Source organism: Larimichthys crocea, chromosome XVII (genome assembly GCF_000972845.2).
Source record: "Larimichthys crocea isolate SSNF chromosome XVII, L_crocea_2.0, whole genome shotgun sequence".
Lineage (NCBI taxonomy): Eukaryota > Metazoa > Chordata > Actinopteri > Sciaenidae > Larimichthys > Larimichthys crocea.
The window spans coordinates 1,575,236-1,589,839 of record NC_040027.1 but is presented as its reverse complement, the minus strand read 5'-3'; the positions used below and the strand labels follow the sequence as shown (position 1 = coordinate 1,589,839).

General features: G+C 38.7%; 3 protein-coding genes across 3 annotated transcripts; 1 reads left to right on the top strand and 2 right to left on the bottom strand.

Moving 5' to 3' along the window:
- Positions 1-8,121: 8,121 nt before the first annotated feature.
- LOC113747941 (tetratricopeptide repeat protein 4-like) lies at positions 8,122-8,965 on the bottom strand. Its single transcript, XM_027289847.1, has 2 exons — positions 8,578-8,965; positions 8,122-8,482 (listed from the first exon to the last, which is right to left on the bottom strand). Exons 1-2 carry the CDS (start codon positions 8,686-8,688, stop codon positions 8,348-8,350), a joined length of 246 nt encoding a protein of 81 aa, XP_027145648.1. The 5' UTR covers positions 8,689-8,965; the 3' UTR covers positions 8,122-8,347.
- A 1,441-nt stretch (positions 8,966-10,406) lies between these two features.
- On the top strand, positions 10,407-13,460 carry LOC104939853 (protein PLANT CADMIUM RESISTANCE 2-like). Its single transcript, XM_027290200.1, has 5 exons — positions 10,407-10,448; positions 11,721-11,847; positions 11,959-12,146; positions 12,238-12,511; positions 13,408-13,460. Exons 2-5 carry the CDS (start codon positions 11,757-11,759, stop codon positions 13,458-13,460), a joined length of 606 nt encoding a protein of 201 aa, XP_027146001.1. The 5' UTR covers positions 10,407-10,448; positions 11,721-11,756.
- On the bottom strand, positions 13,326-14,430 carry LOC109141049 (tetratricopeptide repeat protein 4-like). The gene is made up of 3 exons (XM_027290594.1): positions 14,278-14,430; positions 14,065-14,182; positions 13,326-13,982 (listed from the first exon to the last, which is right to left on the bottom strand). Exons 1-3 carry the CDS (start codon positions 14,386-14,388, stop codon positions 13,909-13,911), a joined length of 303 nt encoding a protein of 100 aa, XP_027146395.1. The 5' UTR covers positions 14,389-14,430; the 3' UTR covers positions 13,326-13,908.
- Positions 14,431-14,604: the final 174 nt, after the last annotated feature.

Here is a 14,604-nt window from a genome sequence, read left to right as displayed (position 1 = left end):
AAAACTACCATAAGCCAGATAGCATTGTTACAAGTATTGCAGTGATTCTGATATTTATGCAGATGTCTTAGAGAGAAAATATTTATCCATCAAGATGTTTTCAAAACTGCAAGAACAGGGTGTGTGAGTACACACCCTATTCATGCATGCAGTGAACGATAATGACACATGCTGACTTTGTTGCAGTCAAACTAGAAACCAGTAGATTAAGTCACTATATGTTGTAGACAGAAAAGTTGGAAGTATATTTGTATTATGTATATGTATAATATATATATTGTAAGATGATTCAAAATATAATCAGATCATTGATTCTTAAACATGAATGCGTGTTTTAAAGTTGACATTTCTGCTTAGTGGATTATAATTATAACATTATAATTCAGGTTTTTTATCTGCAATTTGTTTTCATTTAAATGTGCTTCATCAAGTTCAAGAGGCAATGGCAGAACATCCCTCGACAGAGTGGAGCACCGGCCTCTGTGACTGTTGTCAAGACATAAATTCTTGTAAGAAGCAGCACCACAGTTCTAAAATCATATTTATCCAAACTGATGTCATATTTTAAATATATTGTGTTAACTCATTTGTATGTCCTACCTCAGTCATAAAAAGCCCTTTAAGACTACGTATAACAACTTAAAAGTGCTTGTTTTTCAGGTTGCTGTGGTTTCTGGTGCTGCCCTTGCCTTGCCTGTACAGTTTCAGGGGGCTTTGGAGAGAACCGTTGTCTCCCACTATGTGACATTTGCAGCCCTGCTGTAGTCTCAGCCTTCGGAATACCTCTGTTTGTTCCTCCTGCACTCTTGTCTCTAAGAGTTGGCATTCGGCACAGATATAATATCAAGGTATGATGCATGTAAAGTTGATGTATACTTAATTTCACATGTTGAAAATTGCGCCTCCTGCTGCCCTTTCGACACAGATATGGTGTCAAGGTGATGTCACATACAGTTTTTGTATAAGCCTTATACATGAATTAATTGAGGAATACAGTAACAGCATAATTAATATTTTTGTTCTCCACAGGGTTCCTTATGTAATGACATTGCCACTACCTGTGCCTGCGTCTGGTGCTCCTGGTGTCAGGTGCATCGTGAGTTGAAATATCGCAAGAAGAACGCCAAAATCATCAACGTGCAGCCAGTGAAGGGGACTCATCAAGACCCACCTCCTGCTGGTTTTGTGAGCTAACCAGGGACTGTTGTGGCCTCATACTGAGGTTTGTGGCTTCTAATTTGTCAGCTGTGTAAAAGAAATTTGATTTAATTTGTTTGGTTATACTGAAGACAGAAGTCTAGTTTTCTGTCAGGGAATTACAAAGATGTAACTGTTTTCAACTGGGATCCCTTGGAATCAGATATGGTGGATAAATTTCAGTTCAACATTTCTGATTTATCTGCAGCAATGATAACATTAAAATGATGATTTGGTGTCTGTGTGTGGATCAGGGTAAAATCACAATCACATAAAAAATGTAAAAATATAATTGTTATACTCTATTACACATACTTTATTTTCTTAGAACCAATATTGCATCTTTTTTATACTTTAGAATAAACGCTTGCTTGCATTGTCTCACTCCAACATCCTGTCTCATTATTCATTAATTAAATCAGCTCTTGAGTTCAATTAAAATATGTCACTACAAGCAGGTTTGAGCAATGCCTGGATGCAATATCTTGATAGATTCTTAGAATCTTAAGACATTTTCCACAATTCCTGGTGTTTAAATGAACTAATCAAGCAAAAGAAAATAACCAGCAGATCTTTTGGTAAGAAAAATAATTGCTCTAAGATGAAATACAGCTACAATGTGGGATCATTCATTTTAATAACTGAAATGAGAGCACTGAGTCTTAGTGTTAGTAGAAGAAGCTATCTACCAACCAGTTCTCATGCCTTCATGGGTACAATATGAAACTGTGAAATGTTTTTGTAGAATGAGTATTCAAGCAGCACAGTTGTTTAGGTCTGCAACTAATGATAGGCAATAAATCTGTTCAGTTTTTCTGTCTGCTATCACATTAAACAACGAAAAAAGAAGCAAATCTCAGAGTTTAGAAGCTGACACCAACAAATGTGTGCATGATTGTGCTTATCCTAACAATGCATTACTTAGTAACTAATTGTAAACACAGCAAAAATGCAACAGAGGTATGCTGTCAAACCTGCCTTTCGTTTCCAAGACTTGACGTGTGACATGATGGGAGTGTCAGCCAGGGCTATTTTGGGAACTATCTAATCTCAGCATAGTATGCACGTATGCAACTATAACCTCTTATTTTGGTTTTAATTATCTAAAGTCTCTATACAAAAAGACAAAGGAAAAGGCAGGTTGGATACTATACTGTGTTGTGATAAAAAAAGAAGCAAAAATGAAGATAGAAGACACCATTTTACTTGTTGTCAGCATGCTTTTCTAGGTATATATTGCTCAATCTTTGTTATCTTTAGGACAAAACTCTCCCTCCATTTCTCAGCACAATGCATTTAGTGTGTTTGCTCACCTGGTTTCTGAAGAACTGTCAGCCCTGTGATGAGCTGGTGACTTGTCCAGGGTGTGCCCTGCCTCTTGCCCAAGGTCAGCTGGGACTGGCAACAGCCCTCCAAAAATGGATGGATCGTTTCTGAAGAACTGCTGCAATATCTTTTGTTCTTGCAGTGACGGACTGCTTCCTTTGGGTTCTGCTCCAAGTGTTTCCCACCAAAAATATCTACACCAAATTGGTGACGTAGAGGATGTGCTGACCTGACATGCTCATTGTCCAGAGTGTTGTAGGTCCTTCTTACGAGACTGGTGAGTGCAGGGTTGACCCCCTTTCATCAGAGCTCAAGCTGGTCAACAACAGGACTGAATAGTTTTTTTGTTCCAAGAATGCAGCAATAACAGAATCTATCCTGGTAGTTAAAATAAAAAAGCAGTTTTTTTTCTTAAGTTGTATCATGATTTTTTTTTTTGGTTTTCCACTTCCCTCAAGTCACTCAAAATTCAAAAGACTATTTACACTCATATCCGGGCAACGGGCAATTTAGAGTCACCAATTGACCTGCATTTCTTTGGCCTGTGGATCTAGGCAGGAGCACCCAGAGAGAACATGAAAGCTCCACACAGAAAAGCCATGCTAGCTGTAAGGTGACAGTGGCAACCAGCGAACCACCATGCCGCTCCTGTTTTTAATATATTATATTATATATTATATCTATATATATATATATATATATATATATATATATATTAGTGCTGTCAAATTAAACGCGTTAATTTTGTCGATTAATTTTAAAGAATTAACGCGTTAAAAAAAATTAACGCAATTAACGCGGTTTTTGTTACTTCCGGTGGCGGCCGCCATTTTGGATTTGTCAAGTAGATCTTTGTTTCCCGAGATATTAGTATGTGTGTGTGAATGGGTGTATAAGAGGCATTAACTTAAAGCCCTCACGGAGACTGCGCCCTGGGCGGTCGCCCACATTGCCCACAGCTAAAACCGGCCCTGCTTGTATTAGTTTACGGGCAGATTGCCACATCCAATATGGCGGACAGTTAACGTATCGCAGCAACGGACCAACCTGCTCAAGCGCGTCTTGTATATATGTCTATGATCTATCCTAACTAAAGGAGAGTCTATGGCGGAAAGATGGATAAGGACGGACTTTTAGGGGGAACATTTCATGTTAAAAAGTTGCCCGACGGCTCGTCAAAAACAAGGCAATTTGCACAGTTTGCAAAGCCGAATTTAATTCCACAGAAGTAACATGCTTTAACATATCACCTCAAAGCAAAACAACCTGCTGAAATTACCTCCACGGGACCTCGCCATCTACACTACAGGAGTGTGGCACTCGTCAGTATATTTCCTCAGCTGGCTTTTTCTATTGCACGTGCAGGGCACCCAATCCAATAAAATGAAAAATTTAAATATACTTTCTCTGTGTTATTTCACATTAATTTGATCATTTTACATAAATAAATATTCATTATAAGTTCAGTCTCAGAAAAATGCTTTAATTTATTGATACATTTATTCATAGATTAATCGCGATTAATTACAAGAATTTTTTGCGATTAATTAGTTAATTTTTTTTAATCGATCGACAGCCCTAATAATATATATATATAATTAGTGATGTCAAAATTAACGCGTTAATTTGTCGATTAATTTAAAGAATTAACGTTCATAAAAAATTTTACGCAATTAACGCGTTTTGTTACTTCCGTGTGAGCCGCCATTTGGATGTGGCAACGTAAGCTTTGTTCAGTCAAGAGGCTATTTTTTCCCTTTTGTGTATTGTGGTAATGGTGGTGTATAAGAAGGCCTTAAACTTTAAAGCCCTCACGGAGGACTGCGCCCCGGTGGGCGCACAAAATGCCATAGCTAAAACCGGCCCTGCTTGTATAGTTACGGGCAGATCTGCCACATCCAATATGGCGGACACGTAACGTATCGCAGCAACAGACCAACCTGCTCCGGGGCGGCGTGCTGTGAGATCTAGCCAGATCTATCCTAACTAAAGGATCGAGTCTCTGTCTATATGTCTATCTCATCCTAACTAAAGAGCAGTCGTGCCATATATGTCTATGGATCTATCCTAACATAAGGAGCGTCGTGCGTGCAAATGTCTATGATCATCCTAACTAAAGGAGATCTGGGGTGTGAAAGATGGATAAGGACGGACTTTTGAGGGGCGAACATTTCATTTTAAAAAGGGCCCGACGGCTCGTTGGACCAAAAACAAGCAATTTGCACAGGGCAAAGCCCGAATTTAAATTCCACAGAAGTAACACGACTTTTAACATATCACCTCAAACGCAAAACACCAGTCTACACTACAGGCGTGTGGCAACTCCTCAGTATATTTCCTCATTCTGGCTTTTTTCTGTTGGCACCTGTGCATATGTGCACCTTAAGCCAATAACATGAATGAATTTCATATACTTTATCTGAGTTTATTCTACATTAATTTGATCATTTTACATAAATAAATATTCATTATAAGCTTCAGTCTCAGAAAAATGCATTTAATTTATTGATACATTTTATGATAGATTAATACGCGAGTAAGGAAATGAAACCTTGAATATATGAATGAAACTTTGAATATATGGAGTGAACCTTGAAATATATTGAATGAAGTCTGAATATATGGAATGAAACTTTGAATATATGGAGTGAACCTTGAATATATTGAATGAAACTCTGAATATATTGAATGAAACTTCACTGACGTCAGACTTTGCTGCAGTGCCTGCAGCCATCTTGTGTAACAGTCTGTAAAAGCGAAAGACAATGAGTCAGGCCGCCCGCAATCTAGTTGCAGCGATATTAATCAATGAGGACATGATAAATACACTGGCGAATGCGTGCCGAAATCCTCCCGAAAAAGTTCGCTCAATTTTTAACCGTGGCAGGCCTACAACAGGCATAAAGTTTCGCCATAATCTCATTATGCATTTGTCTGTCTGTCCGCAGTCCGCTGTGTGAGTAGCTTGCCCAAAGCTGACAATGTGTCGCTGATCATAAAATACGTTCAATACTAAACTAAATATTCACCCTGCATTGGTCTATGAATGTGGGTGATGCTTATTGTATCTAAACGATATATGAAGAGCTTCTCTTTCAGTTCATGAAATCCCTGTAGCCGCAGCAGCTCCTCCAGTCCCGGAGAAGTGCCGCGTCAGAGCGCAGTGCCATTACGCACGACCATTCACTGTGTTTTACCTTCATTAAATCACCTGAAAACTATATCAAGCTAACCATACAGTGTCTTGGACCCTTTCTTGTGTATGGGTGGAGATTGTACACTGGGTCAGGGTCGGACTAGGAACAAAATTCGGCCCTGAAATTTTTTCTCTGGACCGGCCCACCATTGGAGCCATTTGGTGTTTAGCACGGTAGCTTAAGCAGCCGCTCCATATGTGAAGGCTCGCTGTGGAGGCGCAGGTCGACTCCCGACCTGTGCGGCCCTTTTCCGCATCTTAACTCTGATTTTCTCTGCTCCTCCTTTCCTCTTTTTAGAACCTCTGTCGTCCATAATTTATTGTAATTAATATTCGTGCAACATACAGTACGAAGTTTATCTATAAACTGTATATGAGTCTATCCCTGTTTCGGTTTCACATAAACCTAGCAGCTGCATGGATGCATCCATTTGAGGGGGCAGGGGAGGGGGGGTGTAAATCGTAACTTCTGAACCTGTCATGAAGAGGCAAATCTTAACCGATATTAGCTAGTGCAACCCAAAGCCTATTCCAAATGGATGCAAATGGGCCGCAAGTCCATTTTGGGCTGCTGGGCAAATGATGGCAAGGCTACAAAATAACAAATACATACATACAAAAAAACATCGGAGGCCCATCTGACATTTGCCCGGTAGCACAGACTGCCAGTCCGAGCCTGCACTGGGTGTTGTGGGGCACTCCTGTGAGGTTGAAGGCATGCTGAGGTTGGACTGATAAACAGCTGCCTGGCCTGTTTTATGTCTGCCATGATTAAAAAGGGAGCAAACTTCCTTGTCAGGAAAACGGTATTGATCAGGGGTATCGGGGGGATTTTGGCCTGTACACGCAGTGTTAATGATGTCCTCATAGTTTAATATTGCTGCAACGACATTGTGAGCGGACTGACTCGTTGTCACTCACTTTTAGCTATAGCATCCACACGTTACACAAGATGCCGTGAAGTCTGACATCAGTCAAGTTTCATTCAATATATTCAAAGTTTCGTTCAGTATATTCAGACTTCATTCAATATATTCAAAGTTTCATTCAATATATTTAGACTTCATTCAATATATTCAAAGTTTTATTCCATATATTCAAGGTTTCATTCAATATATTCAAAGTTTCATTCCATATATTCAGACTTCATTCAATATATTCAAGGTTCACTCCATATATTCAAAGTTTCATTCAATATATTCAAAGGCTTAATTTCCTGAATGGCATGCCATAATATATATATATATATACATACATGGTAACTAAAATACCTGGTTATTAGTCCTTACAATACAATAGTTCATGAGAATTAAATATTTTCTATAGTTTTCAATTATGTACTTTTCACTGCTTCATCATTTTCAGTTATTGTTGGGTAATTCTACTGTAGGCATGAACAATTGCTTTCTGGAAATGGCAGATAATAATGTTTATGTACCCTAACCTTTTCCAAACAACAATACAGTAGTGGTTTTTATATACAGTCATGAATCTGACCCATTTGTTTTGGAGATTCAGTGTTAATATCAAGAATGTTGCTTTTTAAGTGCAAGTATTTAGCCTGGTGCTTTGAGTCAGTGAGAAATATATAATGTAAATACTGTATTTCACCATTATTAACAACAGTGCTTGCTTGTTGTACTGCTTGTGTTCTCAGCAGAATGTTTCTGGCCTGGTAGTCGCTTAGTGTAGGCTCATAAAATTATAACTAAAGTTAAATTTTATTCATTTTATTGGATTAGGGTGCACATATGCACAGTGCAAATAGAAAAAAGCCAGAATGAGGAAATATACTGACGAGTGCCACACTCCTGTAGTGTAGACTGGCGATGGTCCCGTGGAGGTAATTTCAGCAGGTTGTTTTGCTTTGAGGTGATATGTTAAAGTCATGTTACTTCTGTGGAATTTAAATTCGGCTTTGCAAACTGTGCAAATTGCCTTGTTTTTGACGAGCCGTCAGGCAACTTTTTAAAATGAAATGTTCCCCCTAAAAGTCCGTCCTTATCCATCTTTCCGCCACAGACTCTCCTTTAGTTAGGATAGATCATAGACATATATACAGACGCCGCATTGAGCAGGTTGGTCCGTTGCTGCGATACGTTAACCTGTCCGCCATATTGGATGTGGCAGATCTGCCCGTAAACTAATACAAGCAGGGCCGGTTTTAGCTGTGGGCAATGTGGGCGACCGCCCAGGGCGCAGTCTCCGTGAGGGCTTTAAGTTAATGCCTCTTATACACCCATTCACACACACATACTAATATATATATTCAGGAACATACTGGCATGTTTAGGAAGGGACTCAAGTCTTTGTCAAAGAATAAAGTCAGAAGACTTTGTTTACTTTTTTCATGTTTACTTACAAGCACTCATATCATTTTTTTTACTGTACCTATTCATTTTGTCCAATTCAGCACTTGAATAAAACACCTTTAAACCATTTATAATCTGCAGTTCATATTTGTACAGACAGAAACAGAATCCACGTGGATTATTTTTAGAGTATGGCCTTTTGGTAGTTCTTCTCCTTGAAATACACGTTTCCTTCATCTTTCAGGCTCTTTGCCTGCTCTGGGAAGGAATGAGACAAATAAGACTGAGTTTCTCAAACTTAAAGTCTTCAAATTGTTTATCTAAACCTTGAGGAACCTGGGGGTCTGTCTTCGTCGTGGATGATGGCCTGGAGACAGGCTAGTTCTGGGTATTTTTTGGGGTCAATCTCTTCAGGGGCTGTTTTCATGAACATAGGGATTTTATTAAACTCCTGGATGAGCCAAAAACAGAAAACTTCAACAGTTAACAGAGCTCACTCATGTAGAAAAAGCATCAAGCTAATGTTGATACGTGACAGCTTCTCACCTCTTCCCAGCTGTCTTCAGGTAAAGCATTTTTATATCTCTCGGCCTTGAATTTGTCCATGAACTCGTCCATGCCATCGTCGCTCTCACACTGTGCTCCAGAGGATGCCATTTTGGATCAAAATATAGGTTTGACGGATTGTTATGTTGTTTATAGACCTTATATAAACTATAAACTATGAAACTAAAAAACTGCACTTAAGTCTGTTGTACTGTAATTACCATACCTATTATTCGTTGCTTTCAATTTCATTTCTTTATCAAACTGCACTTACGTCTGTTGTACTGTAATTACCATACCTATTATTCGTTGCTTTCAATTTCATTTCCTTGTCCCAGGATTTAGGTTTTGCATGTTTTTTGTTTATCTGCCGACATACATGAGATGACACCCATTCACACACACATACTAATATATCTGGGAAACAAAGATCTACTTTGCCACATCCAAAATGGCGGCCGCCACCGGAAGTAAACAAAACCGCGTTAATTGCGTTAATTTTTTTTAACGCGTTAATTCTTTAAAATGAATCGACAAAATTAACGCGTTAATTTTGACAGCACTAATATATATATTCTTATATGCCAGTCTGGAGCAGCTCAATTGCCGTTTTGGGCTGAGCTGGCCCAATGTGGGGAAAAGAAAAAGTTGTTTTAAATTTGCTTTTGAACATTTGCAACTCAGTGTGAAATACTGCTTTATATCATGCTAACTCCTGATGTTATCTAGCATGCAGCATAATATAAAGCAACAGCGTTACAAGCTGCAAATTGTTTGGAAAGTATACAGTATATGGAGATATTTTAATAATAATAATACATTTTATTTGAAAGCGCTTTTCAGGGTACTCAAAGACACTTTACAGAGAAGAACATTAAATCATCAAAAACAATATACAGTAAGACAGTGCACTAAAAACACATTAGACATTAAACATTAAAAGCAATTTTAAAAAGGTGTGTTTTTGTTAGAGATTTGAAGGTGGGCAGGTCAGTACAGTCACGGATGTGTTTGGGGAGAGAGTTCCAGAGGGAGGGGGCAGCTGCAGAGAAGGCTCTGTCGCCCCAGGTTCGGTGCTTGGTCCTAGATGGAGGAGTCAGGTTTTAGGTTAAAGGAAGACTCCCTCAAAATGTCTGTGTTAGATACTATCTTAAAGTGATAGCTCAGGGTTTTTGTAGACAGAGATACTTGAGATACTTGCTACTTTCGGCAATAGAACAGTTTTGTGTTGATAAGGGCTTTAACTGTCAACAGAAACCCTCTCAGCCAAATGGTGTTATCATCCTCACATGTTGAGTGTGTTGTTCTTGTCATCAGGAGTTGAAAAAACACCCTACAGCTGACCTAATTGGCCAAATCAAATGTTGAATCAGAGATGTTAACATTCCCCACATAACCACTTTAATCAAATATCAAATCTTGAAGGAAATTAAACTGACTCGATCGTACTACTCTTATCATCACTCTTTTGGAAGCCACAATTATGTAAGGGTGAAGTGATCCCTAAAGGGTTTGTTAAAAATAACAAACCCTTTAGGGATCACTTCACTCACGCATGTTCCTGTAAATCGAAACTAAAAAACTGCACTTAAGTCTGTTGTGCTGTAATTACCATACCTATTATTCGTTGCTTTCAATTCCACTTCTTTATCAAACTGCACTTACGTCTGTTGTACTGTAATTACTATACCTATTATTCGTTGCTTTCAATTTCATTTCTTTGTCCCAGGATTCAGGTTTAGCATGTTTTTTTTGTTTATCTGCTGACATACATGAGATGACACTCCTAACTCCTAGTGAATGAAAGTATATCCTTTCACTTCACTTAGAGCTTCAGTCACCAAGAAGGTCGCCAGGCTCACATCACACAGGTAAGATCTTTAAGTTTGCTGATAAGATTTTACGTCTTTATACCGACAGTTAAATGAAGGTTTAATCTGAAACTCTGTAAAAGTTCATTTGAGATGAAGAGATTTTCACTTTTTAACCTCACCATGAAAACAAAGGTATCCTGGATACCTAGAATTTGTTATAAAAATTAGGATTATACTGGGGTTCAGATGTTTTAATTTATATAGTGTGTGTATCCTGTCTTTTGCATGTCTTGTGCACTTACCTTATTTGACCTGTGTTTTACTGAGGCTGGCAGGGAGAGATAATTATAAATCAATTGTACAAGGACAAGAGAGACAGGTTAGGGAAGTATCATTTGGATAAGGAACATAATGTTCATTACTGAGCAGAAAACCAAAAAAGGACGTTATGATATTATCTGTGTCAGTGGGGAGGTGTCCGAGAGAGCCCATTAAAAAAAAGTATAAGAACCTAAAACTCGTGTTATTTCTCTGTCACTCAGTATTGTGCTTGCACAAAGGGATTAATCTGCTTTTTATTTTATTTACCTTTGGCTATCATTTTAGTAATATGTTATATGTTGTAGCTACTTAACAGTAAGTTTATGGTATATTTCTAATATGGTATCAGGCTGGGACTGTTTGAATCTAGGCTTTTATTTTGCAAAATTAATGTGTGCATCATTTTCAGAGGTTTTCCAAATAATATTGAAATGATTTGTTTGCCCATTGGCTTGTCCTTGTGTCAGTAAAAGTTGAACATAGATTATAGCTAGAATTATTATACCAGGCATAATTCCCATCAACATGTCAATGTTTCAACTCATTAATATTCAGGAGTCATTACTACATTATTACTATTTACGCTGAGTACTGAGTAGTCAAAAGGTAGGACGACACCTATCTTGGAACTTGGAACCATGTTCAACCATTTCCATTGTAGCTCCTGTGACATTAGCACATTTGACAGCGATGATGGCGTACACACCAGCAGACACTGTTGCGGTAGCTCTATTAAAATATTGCTGCCATGAGTAACGCAGCGACCAGGAAATTCCTGTTTTGGAGTGACAACACGGTGCTCTCATTTCCTCATGAACAGGTTTTATAACTTGGAGCTCTAAAATCTAGTCAGATCATCTACTGCAGAGGATAGATGTCTGGTGCAGCAGCATGACAGTTTCACATAAGTGTTCTTATAGAAGACAAAACAAGCCTCTGTATGTCATGTTATCATCAGGATTGTCATCATATAGGAGTTTTCTGTAATTTTGTTTTGCTTCTGTTCAGATTTCTCCGTGTTAACAGGTTCATAATTCACCAGCTATGGCTTACAATCCCCAACAACCAGGGGTAGAAAAGCCCATGACAAACTGGGACACCCATCTCTTTGATTGCTTTGTGGACTGCAGTACTTGTAAGAATCAATACCACAAATCTGACTAATCCGTACTTTTTGGACTCGTTTTGTATGACCTCTTTTAGTAATGTCAAATAACTTAATAGGGTTTCTCTGTGTGTTTTTCAGGTTGCTATGGTTACTGGTGCTGCCCTTGCCTTGCCTGTACAGTTTCAGGGAGCTTTGGAGAGAACTATTGTCTCCCACTATGTGACATTTGCAGCCCTGCCATAATGTCAGCCTGCGGAATACCTCTGTGTGCTCCCCCAGCGCTCTTGTCTCTAAGGGCTGGCCTTCGAAACAGATATAATATCAAGGTATGATACATGTAAAGCTGATGTATACAGAATTTTACATGATGTGTTGGATAGAAGTGAAGCAATGTTGAATTTAAAATTTTCTCCACAGGGATCTCTCTGTGAGGACATTGCAGTTTCCTGTTTCTGTGTCTGGTGCGCCTGGTGTCAACTGCAACGCGAGTTAAAGCACCGCAAAAAGAATACCGCCATCATCGTCAATATGCAGCCTCAAAACGTTATCAACATAATGCAGCAGGGTCCAGTGGTGAATTCCCAACCTGTTTTTGTGGGCCAACAACAGCAACAACCACAACCTGTTTTTGTGGGCCAACAACAACAACAACCACAACCTGTTTTTGTGGGCCAACAACAACAACAACCACAACCTGTTTTTGTGGGCCAACAACAACAACAACAACCACAACCTGTTTTTGTGGGCCAACAACAACAACAACCACAACCTGTTTTTGTGGGCCAACAACAACAACAACAACCACAACCTGTTTTTGTGGGCCAACAACAACAACAACCACAACCTGTTTTTGTGGGCCAACAACAACAACAACAACCACAACCTGTTTTTGTGGGCCAACAACAACAACAACCACAACCTGTTTTTGTGGGCCAACAACAACAACAACAACCACAACCTGTTTTTGTGGGCCAACAACAACAACAACCACAACCTGTTTTTGTGGGCCAACAACAACAACAACAACCACAACCTGTTTTTGTGGGCCAACAACAACAACAACCACAACCTGTTTTTGTGGGCCAACAACAACAACAACAACCACAACCTGTTTTTGTGGGCCAACAACAACAACAACCACAACCTGTTTTTGTGGGCCAACAACAACAACAACAACCACAACCTGTTTTTGTGGGCCAACAACAACAACAACCACAACCTTTTTTTGTGGGCCAACAACAACCATAACTACAACCACAACCAGTCATCATGACGACATACTGAGCTTTGAGGCCTCACTCATGTGTTGTCTTATGAAGGATTAAGATCACTTAAGATCTGTTGTTTGTTTTCTTATTCACAAATTTTATGTTCTTAAAATCAGTCATATGTTTGTCTTAATACACATTTTATGTTTGTTAATGTCAGAATGATATTTAAGCACCAAATTTATATAGTATCACTGTGATTTCGTGTTTTTTCCCTCCTGTGATGAGATGCTGTACATGACTCAAACGGCCAGTCTGGTTTTTATATTCACAGAGAAACAAATTCTCTTAAATCACTCGCTCTCTCACTGATTTACAGGAAAGGCTGAGGGTGACGTAGGCCTTACTTGGCAAGAGGACCTTAGTAATTAATCAAATTACAAAAAAAAAAAAAGCTTTAGGGAGGTCATACCTGGCTGAGCTGTCTATTGTCTTACTGTTGCACATCATCATTATAGAGAAGCAGAAGTTATTTTAGTTGCACCAACATCTGCATTGACAAACCTAATTGGACAAACGTTAACACAGTATGTCTCGCATCTTATATTTTCTTTAATATATAATAAAGCTGAACTGTTGACTAACATTCAGGGTTCAGGAACATACTGGCATGTTTAGGAAGGGACTCAAGTCTTTGTCAAAGAATAAAGTCAGAAGACTTTGTTTACTTTTTTTCATGTTTACTTACAAGCACTCATATCATTTGTTTATACCTATTATCATTTTGTCCAATTCAGCACTTGAATAAAACACCTTTAAACCATTTATAATCTGCAGTTCATATTTGTACAGACAGAAACAGAATCCACGTGGATTATTTTTAGAGTATGGCCTTTTGGTAGTTCTTCTCCTTGAAATACACGTTTCCTTCATCTTTCAGGCTCTTTGCCTGCTCTGAGAAGGAATGAGACAAATAAGACTGAGTTTCTCAAACTTAAAGTCTCCAAACTGTTTATCTAAACCTTGAGGAACCTACCTTCTGGGGGTCTGTCTTCGTCGTGGATGATGGCCTGGAGACAGGCTAGTTCTGGGTATTTTTTGGGATCAATCTCTTCAGGGGCTGTTTTCATGAACATAGGGATTTTATTAAACTCCTGGATGAGACAAAAACAGAAAACTTCAACAGTTAACAGAGCTCACTCATGTAGAAAAAGCATCAAGCTAATGTTGATACGTGACAGCTTCTCACCTCTTCCCAGCTGTCTTCAGGTAAAGCATTTTTATATCTCTGGGTCTTGAATTTGTCCATGAACTCGTCCATGTCATCGTCGCTCTCACACTGTGCTCCAGAGGATGCCATTTTCGATCAAAATATAGGTTTGACGGATTGTTATGTTGTTTATAGACCTTATATAAACTATAAACTATGAAAATAAAAAACTGCACTTACGTCTGTTGTACTGTAATTACCATACCTATTATTCGTTGCTTTGAATTTCATTTCCTTGTCCCAGGATTTAGGTTTTGCATGTTTTTTGTTTATCTGCCGACATACATGAGATGACACTCCTAACTC

Bases quoted from the DNA above. Each gene is read 5' to 3' on its own strand.
- LOC113747941 (XM_027289847.1), bottom strand. From the start codon at position 8,688: ATGGCATCCTCTGGAGCACAGTGTGAGAGCGACGATGGCATGGACGAG. The intron at 8,483-8,577 runs GTGAGAAGCTGT...TGGCTCATCCAG, and splicing joins CTGAAGACAGCTGGGAAGAG to GAGTTTAATAAAATCCCTAT.
- LOC104939853 (XM_027290200.1), top strand. From the start codon at position 11,757: ATGGCTTACAATCCCCAACAACCAGGGGTAGAAAAGCCCATGACAAAC. The intron at 11,848-11,958 runs GTAAGAATCAAT...TGTGTTTTTCAG, and splicing joins CTTTGTGGACTGCAGTACTT to GTTGCTATGGTTACTGGTGC. The intron at 12,512-13,407 runs AACCTGTTTTTG...ACTGATTTACAG, and splicing joins CCAACAACAACAACAACCAC to GAAAGGCTGAGGGTGACGTA.
- LOC109141049 (XM_027290594.1), bottom strand. From the start codon at position 14,388: ATGGCATCCTCTGGAGCACAGTGTGAGAGCGACGATGACATGGACGAG. The intron at 14,183-14,277 runs GTGAGAAGCTGT...TGTCTCATCCAG, and splicing joins CTGAAGACAGCTGGGAAGAG to GAGTTTAATAAAATCCCTAT. The intron at 13,983-14,064 runs GTAGGTTCCTCA...ATTCCTTCTCAG, and splicing joins CGAAGACAGACCCCCAGAAG to AGCAGGCAAAGAGCCTGAAA.